Raw genomic sequence first — 18751 nt, forward strand, 5'->3', positions numbered from 1 at the left:
GAATAAAACCCAAATTTGCAGTTCTTACATGTTTATGATCAGAATGTCATTCATTTGTCTGTGCCCATGTTAAACATTTTTATAACTTATAAATAAGTAAAACCTGGCCCAGCTTGGGATTTCACTGTTGGTCATAAAAATATTCCAGTTGTGGGATGCCTGGGTGGTTCAGTCGGTTAGGCATCTGCTTTTGGCTCAAGTCATGATCTCAGTGTCCTGGGATCCAGCCCCACATCAGGCTCCCTGCTCAGTGTGGAGTCAGCTTTTCTCCCTCTTCCTCTACCCCTCCCCTGCTTGTTCTCACTCATGCACATGCTCTCTCTCTCAATTAAATAAATAAATCTTTAAAAAAATATTCCAGGGGCACCTGGGTGGCTCAGTGGGTTAAGCCTCTGCCTTTGCTGGGATCAAGCCCCACATCGGGCTCTCTGCACAACAGGGAGCCTGCTTCCCCACCCCACACCCCACCGCCTGCCTCTCTGCCTACTTGTGATCTCTGTCAAATAAATAAATAAAATTTTTAAAAAAATATTCCAGTTGTATCACTACATTTAAAATCTTCTCTGTATCTCAGAGGGAAATTCCAGCTTTTTGACAAAGATGTTTACCAGAAAAAGAAGTTTTTCTACCTAAATCTACCTAAAACCTTTAATAAAAGAGCAAAGTGAGAAATCTGGATTTACACTCACAGGCAGAAACTTGAACAAAATCAAATGTTTAAGTGGAAGCTTATTAAAATGTCTGCACCTCAACTCTATACTGTAAAATACAGAACACCTCCCCTACAGAATGTTAACTTGAAAAATGATGAGGATCTTAAGACACTGTTAAATAAGAGGACTTCAACCTCATACACAAAATAAAATACTGGTAATATAAGTAAAGGTGGAAGGCTATTTCAATGAAAAATCAATGTATTTGTTTCTACTTAAAGTATAAAAATCTGTATTTCCCTTCCTTTTAGTAAGAAATGTTTTAAAGTTCTAAATTTGTTTAAAACTCATGATTTTAAGTATTAACAACATAGACCATTATGTGTAGAAAAGTCTAGATCTGTATGTTTATTTTTCAGCAGTAACTAATAAGCTGATGCATAATGTACAAATTTGTCTTGGCAAAATCAGACTTTGCGTGGGTGGATACTGCCATTTAAGGCTATTAACATTTTCATGATTGTTCACACGCTTTTCCCATTTATTTCCATTGATTTAAATTTTTATAAAATTTTTATAAAATTTTATGGAAACCTTATACTTACATATTACAAAATGCCCAGTTTGCAACACTTATAACTCTTAGAGAATACTTAGAGAACTCTTAGAGAATCTAAAACATTGCTTTTCAATTTTTCCAGTTTTAATTATTTTGTGTCTTTTCTGTCATTTTAAAAAAATTATTTTATTATAATGAAAAATTTGGGATATTAAAAGTAATAAATGTACACACTTTTAATGCAAAACCTAAGTAAATAAATATCTGTACTGACAAGCATTAAGAAATAAATATATAGGGATGCCTGGGTGGTTCAGTGGGTTAAGTGTCTGCCTTAGGCTCAGGTCATGACCCTAGGGTCCTAGCATCAAGTCCCACTTGGGACTCCTTGCTCAGTGGGGAGCCTGTTTTTCCATCTGCCTCCAACCCCTGCTTGCACGTGCTCCCTCTCTCTCTCAAATAAATAAATAAAATCTTTTTAAAAAAAGAAATAGAATAAACTAACCTAAAGTTCATAGGAATAGTGAAGTTCATCAGGCCCTTTTTAAAATACATTCTTAGGCACTTCTAAGTCATTTATTATCCTCCTTTAACTGCTGCTTAAAATAGGATCAGGTGGGGGAGTTCAGAAATCTTGCCTCTTTGTGTTCTCTTCCTATGACCATTAATAAATCACAACATGTTAACTAATTCTGTTTGGCTTTATATACAAAGTATAATACATTTAGCAGTCACTAATACACATTCATTTGGTGGATATCTATCAGATGCTTGAGGTATAAACAAAAATCACTAGTATGTTCAGGATTAGCATACTTGTTTATCTGCAAATTCAAGAATCCCATGAGATGGCTTAAAGTCTTGCAGGCCAGCCGTGTCCACTGCTGCTTTCCAATAAACACTGACCGCCCCAAAACTTCCAGCCAGCCGGACTACAGGAACCTGAAGAACATTCAGGGGCGGAGGCACCTCATAGGCAGTAATGACTCCACCAATACCCTTTAAGTAAAGAACATAAGTTGAAACAGCAGACAAAACTAACTTCTTATACGTCATCACTTTCTAAATTTATTATTTCTTCTTCTATTTCACCCTTCAAAATAGAAACCAGTATCAGATATAAATATGCATAATAGGTGCCCGGAATTCTTACATTTTTTAAAAGTTTTTAAACTTTTTTATTCATGTTAGTAATCTCTACACTCAACATCTACGACCTTGATACCAAGAGTCACACACACACTCTTCTGAGACAGGCACCTCGAGAGCACTTCGGTTTAAATTTAATGAAAATAAACTTGCTTGATCCATTGGTCTAACACAAAGAGAACTAAGAAGTCTATAAGACAAATTTTAAGACAGGTATTTAATAAATATCTAGAAGCAAGGCCAATTATTTTGTGGAAAATATATGACATTGGCCAAATCAGCAGGTAGAAGTTTCTGTATTACTATAAATACATTAAAGTTTATCTCACTGTGGTAACATGAAACTTAAAAATTCCTCTGGGGTCATCATTTTCTTCAATCATTATCTCAACTATTTCTATCCCAGGCCTCCGCACACTTGGCTGTCCTGCCGAGAAGGCAGAATTCACCAGGTACACATCAGTGATGTTGACAATAAATCCTTCCTCCAACTCGGGAACATTATCCTGGGGTGGGGAGCAGAGGGAAGAACAGGAGAGAGATTATGTTCTATTTTTAAAAATACATAGAATTTACCTTGGAAACCCAGTACTTTTCAGTGAGAAATAAAGGACAGCCCACAGGAATGGGTAGCTCATTCACAGACACAAGAAAGATTCCTTTTTATATTCTAATAAATTCCCACTGACAACTTCAGACTGTTAGGGGATAGTCAAAGCTTATTGGCAAGTTTTTAACTGAAGCCAAATACTCATTAGCAAGTAAAATAATTTTTAAAAATCCATCACACAATTACAACCATATACTACCCAATATGTTTTATGTATATAGTAACCCCCAAATTTAGGAAAAATGCTAAATTCTACATACATCTTAAAAGTGAAAGCTCTAGACTTACAAATCTAGATACTATCCTATATTTTAATTAACTTTTTAAAAACTGTTACTTTATTTCTAGATAGGTAATAAAAAATTTCAAAAGGCAACACAAATACATAATGAACAGGAAAAGAAACTTGTGTTTTGTTCCATCTCTCATGTCTTTCCCAGAATGTCCTTTCCAGAAGCCACTATGATCCACTATCACTAATACCACTATTAGTAGCACTAATGTTACTATGCAACATTATCTTTACCTAATAATATATGATATATTTATTTTAAAACAGTCATATATAGTATAGTAATATATACAACATTTAGTTATAATGCAATACTGTAAATAACACTATTAACTACTCCCAGTTTCTTATGAGTCATTACATAAATACACTTTTCTCCTTATATTCATGAGAGAGCACTAAAACCAGATCTAAACCCCCTGAAGCATAATCTTCATTTGAGTAATTTTATCATGACATGAAAATACTGCCTTATCAAACCAACAATAAAAATAACCAGATTAATTTGGGCATTTTATTCATTCATTCATTAGTTTAAAACTAACCAACAACAAAACAGTGGATCCCACTAAATCCCAATTCAAGGCTTCAAAGGTCATTCAAACAATATTCTAGTTAAAGTATTCACAATTTTATATAAAAAGCACCTTTTTAAAGATTTTTATCTCTAAGAGGATCACATTTTTTAATCACGTTTTTATCTTTAAGTATATTTCCTTTATCTTACATCATATTCATTGCAGCTTAAACTTACCGACAAAATGAAAACTTTGATGTAAGTTTCTTTTATGTTTTCTTTCATCATTACTATTGTTTCTTGTAGCACATAATCTTCATTCTCAGTAGCTTGATTATTGACATGCAATAAGAAATTGGGTTTAGCTATCAAATGAATTCCAATGGCCCCAAACAGTCCTTTATTTCGAACAATTGGTAACTGAAGAATGGTGATGTTCTCTGTGAGAAAGACATGCCTCAAGTAAACAAGATTTTCTATTTGTAGTTGATACCATTCAAAGCATTTCAGGTGAAATATTCTGCACTATCCTAATGTATACTCCCCCAACCAAGGAGTATTTTGTGCTTTTCTCCCCCTTGTCTGCAAAGTTGTGCTGTATATAGTACATTATATCCCAGTTCTAAATCCTCATTTCAGGTTCCCTAATGCACCCTCCTACTTTATATATAACATGAGCTTTTTTTTTTTTTAAGATTTTATTTATTTATTTGACAGAGAGAGATCACAAGTAGGCAGAGAGGCAGGCAGAGAAAGAGAGAGGGAAGCAGGCTCCCTGCTGAGCAGAGAGCCCGATGCGGGACTCGATCCCAGGACCCTGAGATCATGACCTGAGCCGAAGGCAGTGGTTTAACCCACTGAGCCACCCAGGGGCCCTATATATAACATGAACTTTAACGAAAATTGCTAGAAATCTTAGGAAAGTACTTATGTGCAGATTGACAGCTAATTACAAATGCTAAGAAGATTTTGAAAATGAAAAATTATGGGCGCCTGGGTGGTTCAGTGGGTTAAGCGTCTGACTCTGGGTTTCAGCTCAGGTCATGATCTCACGGTTATGGTAACCAAGCCCCGCATCTGGCTCTACATTCAGCACCGGAGTCTGCTTGTCCCTCTGTACTCTTTCTCTCTCAAATAAATAAATACATAAAATCTTTTGAAAAGTGAAAACTTATACAAAGTCATCATTTAATAACTTAATCATTAGAAGAATAATTTTCTTTTAGTTCGGTCTGTCACAAGGATCAAATGCTGTCACAGCATCAATTTTTTCATTTCATTTTTTAGATTTTTAAAATTAAATTTGCTACATAAATGGCCAAAAAAATGCTTGTCAATCTTCCCCACTGGTCTATGAGGTTCTAATAACGTGAGACTGTGTCTTTGTTTCCAGAAGACACAGCACAATTTGTGGCACTTACTAGCTGCTTCAAAATGTTGGTTGAATGAATAAATGAACATATTTTAAGTCTACGGCTTCTTTTCCCAAATATACGGACATATAAAGGCCCAGGTGCATAATTATATGTCATTTTTCCCATCAACTATTTAAGTGAATGGTCTTTACTGTCTGAAAATTTCAGAGGCTTCACATTGCGTATTTTAAATAAATACATACATGCTCAAGTATATTTGTTCAAAGAAGTCAAATGGCCTTTAATCTATTAATCTAAAGCTGAAATGAATAGTTATTTAGGCAAAGATCTCGGCACTAAGCTTAAAGGAAATAGGGACGGGTTACTTAAGCTTCACAGAAAAATTATTCAAATTACAGCTTTGGGCTTAACAATGAATACCCTGAGTACCAAATGCAACTCACTGTGTTGCTTATTGTTGCCTATAACTGATAAAAATCTACATAGAGGAATCTGAGAAGGAAAAGAGAACAGATAAAACAATGACAACGAGAAAGTAAAATAAAAACCTGTCACCCTTTACTACAATGGCTTATTAAAATATTAATATTTCTATTATGACCATAACACCTCAAAAGAATACAAGCATTTCTTACAGCACTATTGCTGAGTGATTACATGATCATAAAATTTAATAAACAAAAAGTAAAAATGATTGAGTATGATCTGTCAAACTAAAAAAATATATAAATATATAACAGGGATTTATATTCCTAGTAAACATTACAGTTAAATTACCCAATAAAACTTACTAGAACCTGAAAAATATTCAACAACACTTACCTTTAGGCTCTTCAACTCTAACGAAGAGAAACTCAGGGTGCCAACCCACCAAGCCATGAGGTGAGTCATTGGGCAGAGTTGTTATCACAGATTTGTTTCTTTTCTGATCAATGGCAGCACCTTTTAGTGGGTCCTCTACCCCTTCTGTGATAATCTGAACGAGTGCTATGCTCACAATCTCTGATAACTCTGGTACATCATCAGCAAGAACAGTCAGAGTGATTGTAGACAGTGCCTGGCCTTCAGAAAATGAAATCTAAAATTTTAAAGAAAGAAGATTTTACTTATTTTGTAATTATCACTGTGCAATAAAAACATCAAAAGAGGGGTGCCTGGGTGACTCAGTGGGCTAAAGGCAGAGGCCTTCGGCTCAGGTTATGAGCTCAGGGTCCTGGGATCAAGCCCAGCAGGGAGTCTGCTTCCTCCTCTCTCTCTGCCTGCCTCTCTGCCTACCTGTGATCTCTGACTGTCAAATAAATAAATAAAATCTTAAAACAAAAAGAAAGAACATCAAAAGATTAAAATTTTCTTTCAATACTGACCACAACTTAAGTAACAAGAGGGAATGAAGCAACACAATACAATTCTACAAATCAGTTAACTCTTTTGCGTATTAAAAATGGAAGTTTGTTAGGAAAAAAGAAAAAAAAGTAAACCATTACAGAAATGCAACCCGATAAAACACATAGCCAAATTGTCACATCCTGAAGCCTACATTCTACTAAAATACAGAGTACATAGTCTCTCTGGGAGTGTAAATTCTGGATACCACATTTTAAAAAATCTATAAAGATAAAAGAAGGTGGCATACTAGTTTAAACATTTTTCTCTACAAAAATTTGCCAGGATTGCGATTTCCTTTGGTTAAATGCTCAACAGATGTATAATTTAAAAATGAATCAACCAAAATAGAGGGAGAGAGAGAAAGATAAAAAGAGAGACAAATCAAACATCTCTCTCCTCCTGTTGTGTCTCTATTGCCTAGAGTAAAATCCACATTTGCTAAAAGGCATCTGAAATCCTTTCTGATCGGGTTTCTGTCTGCTCCTTGAAGTCATTTCCAATCACCCTCTGCCTCATACATAATCTCTAGCAACCTGGTTACAAACTACAATCATTCAAACTAGCATTCCAGGTCCATTTTGTTGACACTCATTGCTCCACCTAAAGAAGGCACTTTGAGGATATAAACTCAAGAGCTTTATTAATAAAATCAGGAGTCACAAAACTACTACTCTGTGGCCAAATCCTTTTCATCGAGTTTTACTGGAATACAGCCAAGCTCATTCAATTACGTACTGTCCAACACTTTATTGTGCTACAAAGGCAAATCTGAGTATCTAGGAAAGAGCCATAATAGCACACAGGTCTAAAATATTCACTTACTGGCCCTTTAGAGAAAAAGTTTGCTGACTCTTGAATAAAATAATTAATTCTTCCAAATATGGTCTACACTTAAGATACTATTATGCATTTAAATAGAAATCATTTTAATCATGTTTATATAAGAAAGATTAATTAGGAAAATATAATTCAGAACATACAGAACCTGATAGATACAACTTACATAGCTGAATATATAGTTTAGGTGACTTGTGTAAAGTAAACATTTAAAGCAATGAAATTTGCCATAACATTTTTAAGACACTGAAGCTCTAATCTCCTTTCAAATGATAAAGAAACCTAGAAATGGTGGACCATAACATTCGTCCATCTTTTTTTGAGAGAATTTCATGAGAGGTCTTTTAAAGGAACTCTTCAGAGAAGCATTTGGGGAAAATATGTGGATAAATCTATGAAACCCGAGATGAGTCTAGAGGACCACCCATCTTCCAATTAGAAACTAAAGGTACTTTAAACTCTCTTTACAAGTCATTAACTTCTCTGACCCAGTTTGATTCCATTCTTCAACCTGTGTCCCAATTTTATACTATTTTCCAATAGTAGATAAAGTGATCCTCTGCCCAGATCCCTTCTTGGGACTGATGCACTCATCCTTAGCTGGTAGGAATAAAAGATTTTGTGTTTCTCACTGGGAACTACCTTTAACTGCAGTAAACTTTACTCAAGGTTATGCCCCACTTAGAAGGCAGTGTGAAGTCCAGGATGGCTAAGATGGGAATGCAGAATCTCATCCTCCTTTCTCCAACTGGAAACAACTCCAAAGGACAAGCTCAGCTCCAGATCTTCCATACAGACTCAACCCCAGGTGCAACTCCCAGGCATCAACTTCCCCCTCTGCACATTCCTAACTTCCTTATTTCCTTATAGATGTGTCTCCTCGGGAACCCACCCCCAACTCTCCATCTCAGAGTCCCGTCTACAGGAAACTCAACCTATATCACTCAACAATTCTGATCTGCTTTTTCATATGTATAACTATCCTACATAAATTTGTTCCCTGTTTACTTCCTCCACTTTACTCAAATCTTGAAACCACATTTCCATCTCCAGTTTGATTGGTTTTATATTTCTGACAATGTAAATACAACGCTAATTTGGCGAACCGATGTACTGAACCTAAAAAGGGATTTTTTTTTTTTTACAGATAAGTTTGGCATTATAGGAAAAAAGAACAATAATCACAACATTTTTAAACTAACCTTAAATTGATTCCCTCTCTATGGTGATTAGTAGAAATCCAGTGATGACATGGTCAATCTCAAACACTTCGTCCATAAGGCATGGTTTGGTCCCATGCATCAATAGTAACCATAACTTAAAAGTGACTCTCCTATAACTTTATAAATTACATACCACTCCTGAGGTAGGAAATATATCACTAATACTTCCGTCAGCTTCCCACACTACGGTTATACGACCATATGTTCCTTTTAAGCGCTCAACATTCAAGGTTACAAGGCTATCTTGTTCCATTTCTTCCACTTGCTTATATAATGAATTCTGAAAAACACACAGGAAGTCACAAGGGATTAGCTGAAATTACCTACATTCATATTTCATGCTGTTGTGCATGTGCAAACTTTACAGTACTAAGCAACATGATACAACATGAAAACAACACAATACAAGTGAAAAACATAGTTTAAAAAACAGCAGTAGATGATGACCACGATTTTAATTTGAAAATATACGTTTCAATAATTTTTTTTTAAAGACTTTACTCACTTATTTGACACAGAGAGAGAGAGGGAGAGAGTACAAGAAGGAGAAGTAGCAGAGCGGGAGGGAGAAGAAGGCTCCCCGCTGAGAAGGGAGCCCATGCAGGGCTCAATCCCATGACTCCGGGATCATGACCTGAGCCGAAGGCAGACCCTTAACCAACTAAACCACCCGGGCACCCCATGTTTGAAAAACTAAGCTAAAGTAAATTAAAATGTTAACCATTATAGGATTATTTTTACTTTGTCTTCTTATTTCTGTAATTTTCAAATTTCTTCAATGAACATCTTATTTTCACATTCAGAAAGCATACATTTTAGAAACCATTACATGGTTTCTAGTAAAGTTTCTAGAAATGAAAGGACATACAGTCAGGAGATGAGGGGAGTCTTCTTCCCCTGTATAACTTCTGGCAAGCTCTCTAGGTTTTGTTTTACTTGTAAAATAAGTTTTGGTCTACAAGGCCTCTAGAGTCCCACTCCAAGGTAAAGACATCAAGAGAACCAGGGCACTCTTTCTGATCACTCACGAATGTCTTTTAACCTTAAATTCACATCCTCTAAAATGTTCTGCAGGCTGTGCAGTTTCCATTGATGGTGTTTCATCCTCGGCACCTGGTCTTTACAACTACTTTTCCTGCCAGAAATATCCACTGCCCCTCTTCTCATCTAGACTCCATGACCTCTTTCTTCTGTTCCAGACTGATTTCCACCTCTGTGTGAATGGAACTCCTCCTCTAACACTTGCAGCATCTCCTGAGAGCCACTGAATGAAATTTTGCTCAAAATTAATGCTCCAAAGAATCCCTTCTTACAATACCCCTACTTTGTCCATAAGCAATAATGGATTATGGAGTATATAATAATATGGAGTATATAGTAATGGAATATGGAGTATAAAGATTTTTAAAATTTTTCCCAGTAATAGTTTTCTTTTACTTTTTAAGATTTTTTACTTATTTATTTGAGAGAGAGACATGAGAGGGCAGAAGATCAGAGGGAGAAGCAGACTCCCCATGGAGCTGGGAGCCCAATGTGGGACTCCATCCTGGTACTCTAGGATCATGACCTGAGGCGAAGGCAGTTGCTTAACCAACTGAACCACCCAGGCACCCTGGTTTTCTTTTTCTTGTCTTTTTATTATAGTAATCTGAAAAGAAATTCCTCCATGAATTCTTACAGCTTAAAAGCTTCTATTTTAGAATACAGCTTGAGTAGATAGCCTATCCTATGGCAGTGCCTTACACTGCATTTTAATATATTGTTACAAATGTCACATAGTAATAAAATCTTGTGCAAAGCATTCAAACCTTCCTACAGAAAATATGTTGATTTAAAAATATGCATAGGGGGCAGCTGGCTGGCTCAGTTAGTAGAGCATGTGACTCAACCTTGGGGCTTTTGTCTAGTCTCAATTCTACAGCCAGAGTGGTTCTTTTAAAATGTGAGTCAGATCAAGCTGCTCTTCCACTCCAACGCTTTCCCTCCAGGGCAGACTTCATGATGGTGCTCAGGGGCTCGTGCAGGTGTGAGTTCACAGAGTGGCCTCCCTGCTAGCCTTCGAAGGCCTGCTCTAAAGTTGGCCCTCGCCTGGTGTCTGGGAAATTGGGTTTCAGGATTCCCGCCGTTCCTGGAACTCACACTGTCTCCCTGTGCCTAAACTGCGCACACAGTGTGGTTTATACTCAACACCTATTTTCACTCTGGGAGTCTGGCATTTTGTCATGTGTCAGGCTGAAGAGTCCACAGTTAACATTGAGGCAGTGAGGTCGCTAAGGAGCTTCCCTGGTTGGCAACACCTCTCACATGTTGTCACAATTCATCTCAATGCTGGGGGTATTAAGTGTGCCCTGTGTGGTTCCCATGGTTTCCTCTGAATCTCTACTCCACATACCTTTTCCCTTTATGATTTTGCTTTGTATCCTCTTCACTGTAATAAATCATAGAATGAGTATGTTGAAACCCTGAGTCCTCTGAGTCTTCCTAGCAAGTCATAAACCTGTGGGTGCTGCTGGAGAAGCTGGAAACAGAATGCTGACCCTTCACCTCTTGGGTCTCATTGCTCCTTCCTACACTGACTTCAGCCACAGGCCTTCTTCCTGCACCAGATGGGCGAGGCCTCACTTCAGGGTCTTTCCTTGTTGATGGCTCCCCCTGCCTTGAATGTTCTTCCCCTCTCTCCTCCAGGCCTTTGTCCTAAGGTCACTTCCATAGTGCTGCCCTCCCTGATAGCCTATGTTTTACTTCCTACACCCAAACTCCACCCCTTGCCCTCACAATCTCCATCCATCCTCCCTGCCAAACATTTTCCCAGAACCCTTATTACCATCACATGGAGTACAGATGTCTCGCACGTCTCTGTCTACTGTCTGTCTCCCTTTGCCTCCTCCACAATTTAGGAACAATTTAGGACAATGAGGACAGGGATTTTTTACTATTTTACTTCTTGATATATCTCTAGCATCTGAAACAGTATCTGGTACACAGTAGGTGTCTGTTAAATAGTTGCTACATGAATGAATAAATGAATAAACAGATGAATGAGTACGCTTGTTAGTTCTGGCCAATGAGACCTAAGAAGAGTTTTCCAGAGTCTTTTGGGAAATCTCTTCATCACCCCAAGTGCCACATTTCTTTCTCCCCAAAGGGACATAAACAAGAAAGCAATGGCCCTAACAATAACACCAGCTTTCAACAACCAAATGAAGAAGCAACTTTATGCTGGCAAAGTGGAGAAATGGAAAGAATCTGGGCCATGGTGGCACAGTAAAGTATCCATCCAACCCTGAAGCCTGTCTTCTCTGTGGACATGGTTTTAGTGTTTAAGCCACTTTTGAGTTTTCCTTATTTGCAGAATATTTCAGAGAACAATGCATGATAACTGCAGTTTTCTTAACCTTAGTTAGGCAATCAAGATAGAGTTGGCCAGTAGGGTTAAATGATGCAATATAAATGAGTGTCCTTTGGCTTATGGGTAAAGGAATATGAAGTCCGAGCATGGAAGTCGACCTGGTAAGATCCATAAAGTTCTCTTTCCTCAGGAGAAAGCACTTCCAGGGGCACCTGGGTGGCTCAGTGGGTTAAAGCCTCTGCCTTCGGCTCAGGTCATGATCCCAGGGTCCTGGGATCGAGCCCCACATCGGGCTCTCTGCTCCGCGGGGAGCCTGCTTCCCTTCCTCTCTCTGCCTACTTGTGATCTCTGTCTGTCAAATAAATAAATAAAATCTTAAAAAAAAAGAAAGCACTTCCATGTGTACAATGCAGGTATAGTTGCAAACATAACCCCCCCACACACCCTCTCTCCCCTTCTCCTTCAATACACAAAGGAAAGGAACATATTTGTATACACATAACAAAACACAGTATATAATTTATTCAGAATCTGCTTCATCATTACCCCCTAGAGATGAGGCTAATAGTGGAGCCAAACTCCAGGACCAAGGTCAACTGGTAACGTTTCACTTTTTTTTTTTTTTTTTTTTTAAAGAAAGGGAGAGGCATGGGAGGGCCAGAGAGAGAGGGAAGGATTCTTTTTTTTTTTTTTTTTTTTAAAGATTTTATTTATTTGACAGAGAGAGATCACAAGTAGACAGAGAGGCAGGCAGAGAGAGAGAGAGGGAAGCAGGCTCCCTGCTGAGCAGAGAGCCCGAAGTAGGACTCGATCCCAGGACCCCGAGATCATGACCTGAACCGAAGGCAGCAGCTTAACCCACTGAGCCACCCAGGTGCCCCAACTGGTAACATTTCAAATTCAATCTTGTAAGAGGAATCAGTAAAATAAAATTTTAGGACAAGTTGATTCAGAATTTTCAGTGTGTAGGAATATAAATTATAAGACATCAGGAAAGTTCACTATAAAATGCAGAGTTGGGGGGTGAAATGGGGAAAGAGAAAGGAGAACGGATGAAGATACTCAAAGCAGGACTGCCTGCTGCCAACAACTGATATATAAATACAATGAATAAGGGCATCAGGGTGGCTCAGTTTGTTAAAAGTCTGACTCTTGGTTTCAGCTCAGGTCATGATCTCAGGGTCAAGAGATCAAACCCCACATCGGGCTCTGTGTTCGGCAAGGAGTCTGCTTGAGAGTCTCTCTCCTCCTCCCTCTCTCTCTGCCCTTTGCCCCACTCCCATACTCTCCCTCTCTCCTAATAAATAAATAAAAGCTTTAAAATAAAGACATTGAATAAGTCATTTTGATTTCTAAGTGTGAGACCTTTACCTGAGCAAATCCAATGACTCCATAGGCATCATCATTAGATAGAATAGTTATTTTTACATAACTGTTAATACCAATCTCTGCTCCTCCTTTGGGATTTTTAAGCTGAACTCTAAAGGATTCTTCTTCCTCTGGAACTGAATCATCAAGGATGTTTACCGCTATTACAGCTTCTCTGTCACCAGGTTCAAATATCAGTTCACCTGAACTAGCATAAGAAGTATATCAAATAAGTCAGCTGCTACAAATATCAGGTGTATACATATACAAAAACATAAAACTCTCAGAACACTGATTAATATTCAATATTTGGAAAAATCATATTTCATAAATAAAATTATAATATAAATGTTCATAATACTGATGAACTTCATAAAATAGATATAAGAAGTATGGAATATAACCAAATTTCTAGGTTATAAATTACTCATATTTTGTATATTTCCGGTCATTAAATAAACACTTAGAAATTAGGTGCCACATAAAACTAGGGTGAGCATAAAGATATTTCGTATAAAATGTTGAACCTACCTAGGAATAAAGTCAGACTGGCTCGAGATGTAGGCCAGCTCATACATGTGTGAGTGGACAGCTCCCACTAAAGCAATTAGACTCTTGCTTGAATTAAAAGACTTTACTGTAATAGAAGCTGCATCATGAGCAGAAGGGGCTTCCAGAATGAAAGAGAATTGATTCAGCTCTGAATTCCAGCAGTAAAGAGCAGACATAGCTTGGCCAATAAGAAGGATGTGGACTGTGGAAAGGAAAGAAAAGGCAACTACAGTGAAATGTGAATATCACCGCATACACTCCCCACCATGGTACCAAAGCAAAACTTCTCTACACTCAAAGTTCTATTTTGATTTCTGGATTAACCAAATTTGAGCTGATTTCTGAAAACTGAAATATTATTTGAAATAACTAAATGTAAATAGCAATTTTTTAAATGCTGTGGAGTGACCCAACCAGCCTAATAGTAAACCCACAATCCACGTAATAAATAAGAAACCACTGGATAGTAAAGCCCAAATGGACCGTGGACTCTTATTTTCATCGTATTTATTTGTTGGATAGCATGGTAGGATATTTTTAAAAGTGAAAAATACGCATAATCCTACAAATAAATGCTTCATTTTTATATTTTCCATTCCTGTCACCATCCATAAGAATTTATGATGAGCATAATTATAAACAGACTATATACAAAAAAATTCTTAATTAAGAAGCTTAATCCTATATTTATATGGCACTTCTTAGGTATCAGTACAAAGCATTCAAATTTATGATTTTAATGCATAATCTATAGAGTTGATCTTCAAAATATACTTAATTTCTCTACATTGATTGTTCATTGTTTTATATTTTTCAATATTAGTTAGAAAAAGTTATTAATTCATTTTACTTGATAAATTCTTTTTTTTTTTTTTAAACTAGGCTCTACACCCAGCATGGAGCCCAGTGTGGGGCTTGAACTCACAATCCTGAGATCAAGACCTGAGCTGAGATCAAGAGTCGGATGCTTAACCAACTGAGCCATAAAGGTGCCTGTTCACTTTATAAATTCTTAAAGGTAGTAATTAGGACAAAGGATCTGAACAAATCTTTGATCTCAGAGTATATGCTGCCAATGCTTTTTGAAAAGTTGGTAGGAAAAGATGCTCTTAATGATTCAACGCAATGGCAAATATTAGCAAATATGGAAGGTAAAGGAGCTTATATATTATATAGCAGGGGAAATTTGGAGTTAGGGAGTGTACTACATTGTATAGGCCACTAAGCAATCTTCAGACTTAAAACTAGGGAGAAGCGTGAAAAACCAACCAGAAACATACAAAAATTCCAGTACCTGAAGAAACATATCAGAATATAAAGATACGAACTAAGAAGGGTTTGCTTATTAAAACAGTACACAGAACTGAAAACCATGAAAATTTTAGCCTAAGGTTACAATGGAAAACCCATATTCCTACTCTAAAATATCAAATATCAAGAATTATTCATTATGTTTACTTGTAATTATTTAAGTACTATTGCAGGTTATAAATGTTGCATAAAAGGTAAAAATGAAGAAAAATGTTATTAATAAATTTGCGTTTTAAAAATGATCATATATTTTTCATAAAGCTCTGTAAAACTGAAGATACTCAGTGAAGAGCAAATTCTTCAGATGGACCTCAACATCTCCTAAGTTTAAATGATTCTACAGTCTCAATCAATCAATCAATCTACAGTCTCAACCAAAATCATAAAGTGCTCTGAGCATCACTGATTATGTATCTTAATCCTTAGAGATATATCCTATTTACTTCCTCCCAACTTGAAAAGTAAGAGAAGGTAGCAAATAGATAATTAGACATTCAGAGTAGGAAATGCATGGGACTCAAATCTGCATTTTTGTATACAGAGAGTGTTTTCTCAGAAAATAGCCATTTGTACTGTTCAAGATCATAGAACTGGGCCAGGAGTTTATAAGGGAAAAAAAAAACCGTTAAGTCTCTACTCTGGGGAACAGAATTTTAACCATTACTGATTATAGAATTCCCTTCCAGTTAATAAAACTATAAACAAACAAACAAAAGTATCCTAAATGGCTGAGATTATTTAAGGAGTGAGTGAACATAGAAAAGTCCCAGTACGGAACGTTAGAGGGAACATTACTATCTCTTAAGAGATCTGGGAGAAGAAACCAGTAACACAGAGGACAGCCAGAGAGGGCTGTGTGGAAAGCAGTGCCCTCGGGATAGGGCAGGATTCCAGTGCAAGGAGATGAGGGGCATTCTGAGAAAAGTTCCAGAGTAAAACTATTCTGGGGGTTGCTGTGGAAGGGTTTGGGGAGTTGGCGGAGAGAGAATTGAGTCCCTAGTCTGGAAATTAGGGCTCCTGTGGTCCAGAGTACACACAGACAAGATGGGATGAGTCACTTTCTCCCAAGGGGACCTGGGCTTCTTATGGTGACTACACAGGGATGAAGAGAGTAATGAATTCCTCCAAATGATTTCCACAGATGATGATTTTCAAAGGTGATAGTTTTGGTGAAGCAGAGAGTGTTGGGAAAAGAAGAAGGGTAAGGGTAAGTGTCCTTCCAGCATAATTATTAAATGGTTCTTCCTTACAGAAGCTTTCTGGGCATCCCTTAGACCTGGTCAAGTTTTCTCCATTTTGTGATAGTAGAGCACTTCATCCTCTGATAGCAGTTATCTATTTGTAGGTAGAAACTCACTTGTGTTATTATACATCATGTCTCCCTTCCCTATTGCATGTTAAAACTTCTTCAGGGCAAGGGGTATACAAGAATTTGTTTACCCTTATTTCCTCAGGGCCTACCACTATGCCGTGTAGGTAAGTGGCATTTTAAAAATCTATTAAATAATGAAGGAGAGAAGGAAGAAGGGAAAGATAAGCTTGTATGTCCTTGTAGCCTTTGTCACATTCATTCTTCCTTTTCCATTTAAAGAATTCAGTTTCTACCCAATAATCTCTGTCAAGTCATTAAGCAGAATAAATATGTAATCCTCACAGCCATGGCTCCAATCTAATATTTGACATATTCAAAATAAGAAAGTCCTTGAATATTATTTAATGCATAATTTCAGCTTTCAGGGGATCTATAATAAGCCATTCTAAATAATTACTTATAATCTTTTCATACTTCTACAACCTCAAGTCACAGAAACAAAAGAAATAAAAAGACCTCACAATGGGTCCCTTAACAAGCCTCTGGCAGAATTTTTCATAAATTCTTTTAGAAAGTGTGCCTATTCTATTTCTTTAAAAATCTTTAAAGGGAATTCTATAACTTCAATTAACAGCCCATTCAGGCAGCACTTGTCATCCTTAAAAACATTCATTAGGAAACTATTTTGAATTATAATAAGTGACTCAAGTAGATATAGTTAGTCCACTTGAACGCTTGAGGTATAGGAAAAGCAAAAATAATAAAGCCTCAAAATTAAAGGACAAGTAGACACTGACTAAACAAATACATGATGAAAGATACATAATTTATGTAGTAAATCAATTGCTGAGTGAATGATAAGAAAGCCACAGAACTGTATCTCACAGGATAACATCACAGCTTCATGGCCTGTCAGAGGCTGACAAAGAGAAGCTATTTATGGAGAGGACGATCAGAACAGATAGACACAGGACGCTGACAGCAGAGTGAACCTGGAGTGGAGGGCAGACAATGATGGAACAGTCCAGATGCAAGGAGACCAGGGTCTAGGAGAACGTGGTGCAGATACAGGGCTGAGGAGGGGTAGGGCATATGGAAACAAAGCACAATGAGGTAGATGATCCATAAAAAGTGAGAGATCCATAAGATCCGATGCCTGGTCAGCAGTGGAGGTGACAGCAGAAGACAGTGTCTAAGGATTATGGTGCCTGATAGAGAAAACTGCAGCCAGGCACCTAGGAGAAAAACAACAAGAACAGACTCCTGCATTTGTGCTAAAGCCTCTACCCTTCACAGTATCATTTACTTTACAGATTTTGGCTTTTATCATTTACTTCATAGATTTTAGATTTTACTTTATAGATTGGAGACATGCATCCATGTCTCCAAAATCTAAACCTCTAATCGATTTCATCAATACCACGTCTCTAACCACCTGCAGAGGCTTCTATATGGTCTCTTGCCTGGGCAGTTGCCAACTGTTTCATCCAGCATATTCTACACACCAAAGCTAGGTGGAGTTATAAAACATGCCTTCGATCATCACTTGCTTTTGAAATGCCTTCAAGGATTTCTCTACCCCAATAATGCTCAGAGTATAGTCCCCGGACCCCTAGCAGTCACTGAGACACTTTAGGAGCGTCTGTGAAGTCAAAACTATTTTTGTACTAACACTAAGACGTTATTTGTCTACATAGTTCTCATTCTTTCATGAACGTCTGTGGGATTTTCTACAGGCTATATGACCAAAAATATTACAGTATGTAGAATACAGATGAAGACATGAGAATCCAGATGTTGTCTACTCAGCCGGACATTAGAGAAATTCACAAAAACAATAATACCACCCTTCTTACAAAAGTTTCATTTGGAAAACATTTTTAAAAAATAAAACATGCTATTTTCATTCACAGGTAATGAGTTCACTGCTATCATTCTCGATTGAATTAGTAAGTATCTTTAAAATTTCTCCTCTTTAATTTCTAATACAATAAATATCAGTAGATAGAATCTACATGAAATCCTTACATTTTTAAGAGGGTGAAAAGTTTCTAAGGCAAAAATATTTGGGAACCACTGAACCATCCAAACACAGATCAAATCCTGAGCCTGACATTCTAGACTTCCTTGTATGGATGTTAGTGCATGTTTCCAACCTTACCACCTCTACATTCTAGGTCAAACCCTCTGTCCCCACCACTCTAGTCTGCTCATTGTGCCCGCGATGTCATATATACTTCAACCTTTCTTTTTTGCT

The 18751-nt window shown here is 37.2% G+C and overlaps 1 protein-coding gene across 1 annotated transcript in view; it reads right to left on the reverse strand.

The window, feature by feature from the left end:
* The window catches only part of ADGRV1 (adhesion G protein-coupled receptor V1), a 515461-nt gene that overhangs the window by 372642 nt on the left and 124068 nt on the right, over positions 1–18751 (reverse strand). Inside the window, exons 51-57 of the mRNA XM_046001147.1 lie at positions 13851–14073; positions 13323–13527; positions 8736–8882; positions 5979–6234; positions 4018–4220; positions 2691–2867; positions 2029–2211 (exon numbers count right to left, since the gene is read on the reverse strand). Of these exons, the coding sequence (XP_045857103.1) occupies positions 2029–2211; positions 2691–2867; positions 4018–4220; positions 5979–6234; positions 8736–8882; positions 13323–13527; positions 13851–14073 (1394 nt within the window). The remainder of the gene's footprint in view (positions 1–2028; positions 2212–2690; positions 2868–4017; positions 4221–5978; positions 6235–8735; positions 8883–13322; positions 13528–13850; positions 14074–18751) is intronic.

The sequence above is a fragment of the Meles meles genome, chromosome 3 (genome assembly GCF_922984935.1).
Source record: "Meles meles chromosome 3, mMelMel3.1 paternal haplotype, whole genome shotgun sequence".
NCBI lineage: Eukaryota > Metazoa > Chordata > Mammalia > Carnivora > Mustelidae > Meles > Meles meles.